Raw genomic sequence first — 2,396 nt, 5'->3', positions numbered from 1 at the left:
AAATAACATAAAACGTTCTTACTGTACAACACACACAAAACACTATGCAACACAAAACAATGGCTTAGCAACCTTCCACTTGCTGTTACATACCGACTAATTTTTAAATATTATTATTATTTTTTTTTAAATAAAATAAAATATATATATGTCTGTACCGCTGCAACCTATGAAGGGTCAGGGGTTCAGTACTTTATAAGAAAGTACTGTTACTAAACCAACGGTTGTGCAAGGAGATGATTTGGTCAGAATCACGCTCGACGGCCAGATTTTTGCCCTATTTAAGAGGAGGGCTCCAGAACCCACAGGAGTTGACTCACGGCTACAGTGTAACAGAAAACAATTTTCTGCCCAGACGGATTCGAACTCAGGTCCTTGGAGTTAGTTACCACGCGTCTTACCCCAGGGCTACACGCGCTCCCATAAGTACCAATGATAAGAGAAAAAAAAATCAAAAAATCTTACCGTCAATTCATATGTACCGCGCTCTAGTAAAGTTGCAAATGCATCCTTTTTCTTAAATTCGCTCTTTTTTTTTTTTTTGCCATTAGAAAACAATTACATATTTTGTTAAATTCATAAATGTTATTGTTTTTGCTATTAACTTTACTTTTATATTTTATTAATAGTTATTATTTATATCTATTTATTTTTTTTTAATTTATAATGTTGTATATAGATAGGGATGCCTTTTATATGAGACTAAACCAACCCCCTCCCCGAAATCTATTATTGAAAGAAAAATTTAAAATTACATTTTGGTACCAATTTTGCCTACTTCAATTTCTAATTGATTGTTAATCTTCGATAAATGCTTATTTTTCAAGCTATGAGCATAAAACTGAAAAATTATATTTTCGTTGTGAAGCCGGCAGCTAGTAGGGTATTAAATCTCAAATATTTATATCTCATATAATTGTTTAGAAAAAACGACTTACTTGAATCTTATCAGGACTATCTTAAAAGCGCGCTATAGTGGCGTCGCAGCCCATATTTTAACGTTTGATTACCCCAAAATTAAAGGAAATAAATTTTGTAACAAATTTTATTTAACAAAGTTTTATGTGGAATAAAATTCTTCGAAAAGTATTATTTTTCTTTTTATTAGCGAAAAATTTTCACAATTTCTGAACTTTCTCCAAGTATACATATTTTTTTAATTCAAAACTTTATTTATTGATAGACAGTACAATCTTCCACAACGTTGTTGGTCAATAGATAATAGTGATGACTAATTATATTCATACTACAATAAAATAAAATAAGAATAAAAATAAATGAAAAAAGTACATAAAAATAAATAAAATTTCTCTCTAAATATATACAAACAGAAGTATAAATAAAATGAACATAATCAAACTTTATACATGAAAAGAATAAAATAAAACAATATAATATTAAAAATAAATAAATAAAATAATTACCAGCCATATTTACACTCTAATATAAAATATTTACACAATCGCCTTGAGGGTCCCTGAGCTCACTCTTACCCCCACGTGTGAGGGGTAGAGCAGAGCTCTTCGAGATCCCAGCGCATCCCTCTCATTGCGTCACTGTAATGAGCTAAGCAAGTGCGCTAAAGCCGCAAATTCTTTGAATAAGCATCCAAGAAAAAAAATGTAAAACCTTAAAAAAAAAAGTCTATGATTTTTCCTGAAAACCTTTTTAATGGTTTGATGACTGAACTGTCTCACAACATTCTGATTTTAATATAATTTTCGGGAGACAAAATAATATACATATTTTTTTTATTGTCTACAGAAGAAGAAAATTTAAATGCTAGAACAGATGACTTGTTCCTTGCTGCGTTCCTAAGAGGTCGAAAACATGATGTTGAAAAGGCTTTCCGGTGTGTAAGTACTGCTACACTCTGTAAGATGTAATATAAATATGAAAATAAGTTATAAAATGCTTTTAATATTGTGGTGTATATCAGTAATATAGAGTGAGATAGCTCTGTAGGCAAGGAATCAAACTGTCATGGTAGTACAGGAGCCCAAGAAGAGAAAAAAGGCAGTGAAAAATAATTCTTGTGGTCTACTTTTAGTTCAAATATAAATTTAAGTGGAATAAGAAATTATATTAAGAAGTTATATTGTTTCCGATTTTCATGTGCTATATTTTAGAAAATCTTCTTTCATTATTTTATTTTTTACTTTTTGATCAAGATTTTTTTCAACAAACAAATTGACCAATTGATTTATGTGGAAAAGGCCGATATTTTTCTAACAATTCTTGGGGGTGATTAAATCTTGATCTTGATTAAATCATTAAATTTTGATGTTTTATTCGTTGAACGCGTGGATGATGGACACAAATAAAAGTTTATTACTGTTTTATTAGTAACAGTTAAATAACATAAAACGTTCTTACTGTACAACACACACAAAACA

The 2,396-nt window shown here is 29.8% G+C and overlaps 1 protein-coding gene across 1 annotated transcript in view; it reads left to right on the top strand.

Moving 5' to 3' along the window:
* The window catches only part of LOC106679823 (alpha-tocopherol transfer protein-like), a gene marked incomplete in the record, with an annotated part of 21,066 nt that overhangs the window by 8,234 nt on the left and 10,436 nt on the right, over positions 1 to 2,396 (top strand). Inside the window, 1 exon segment of the mRNA XM_067052687.1 lies at positions 1,765 to 1,856. Coding sequence (XP_066908788.1) covers positions 1,765 to 1,856 — 92 coding nt within the window.

This window comes from Halyomorpha halys, unplaced genomic scaffold (genome assembly GCF_000696795.3).
Source record: "Halyomorpha halys isolate HHAL.00 unplaced genomic scaffold, Hhal_1.1 Scaffold14.1, whole genome shotgun sequence".
Lineage (NCBI taxonomy): Eukaryota > Metazoa > Arthropoda > Insecta > Hemiptera > Pentatomidae > Halyomorpha > Halyomorpha halys.
This window is presented reverse-complemented; position numbering and strand designations above follow the sequence as displayed.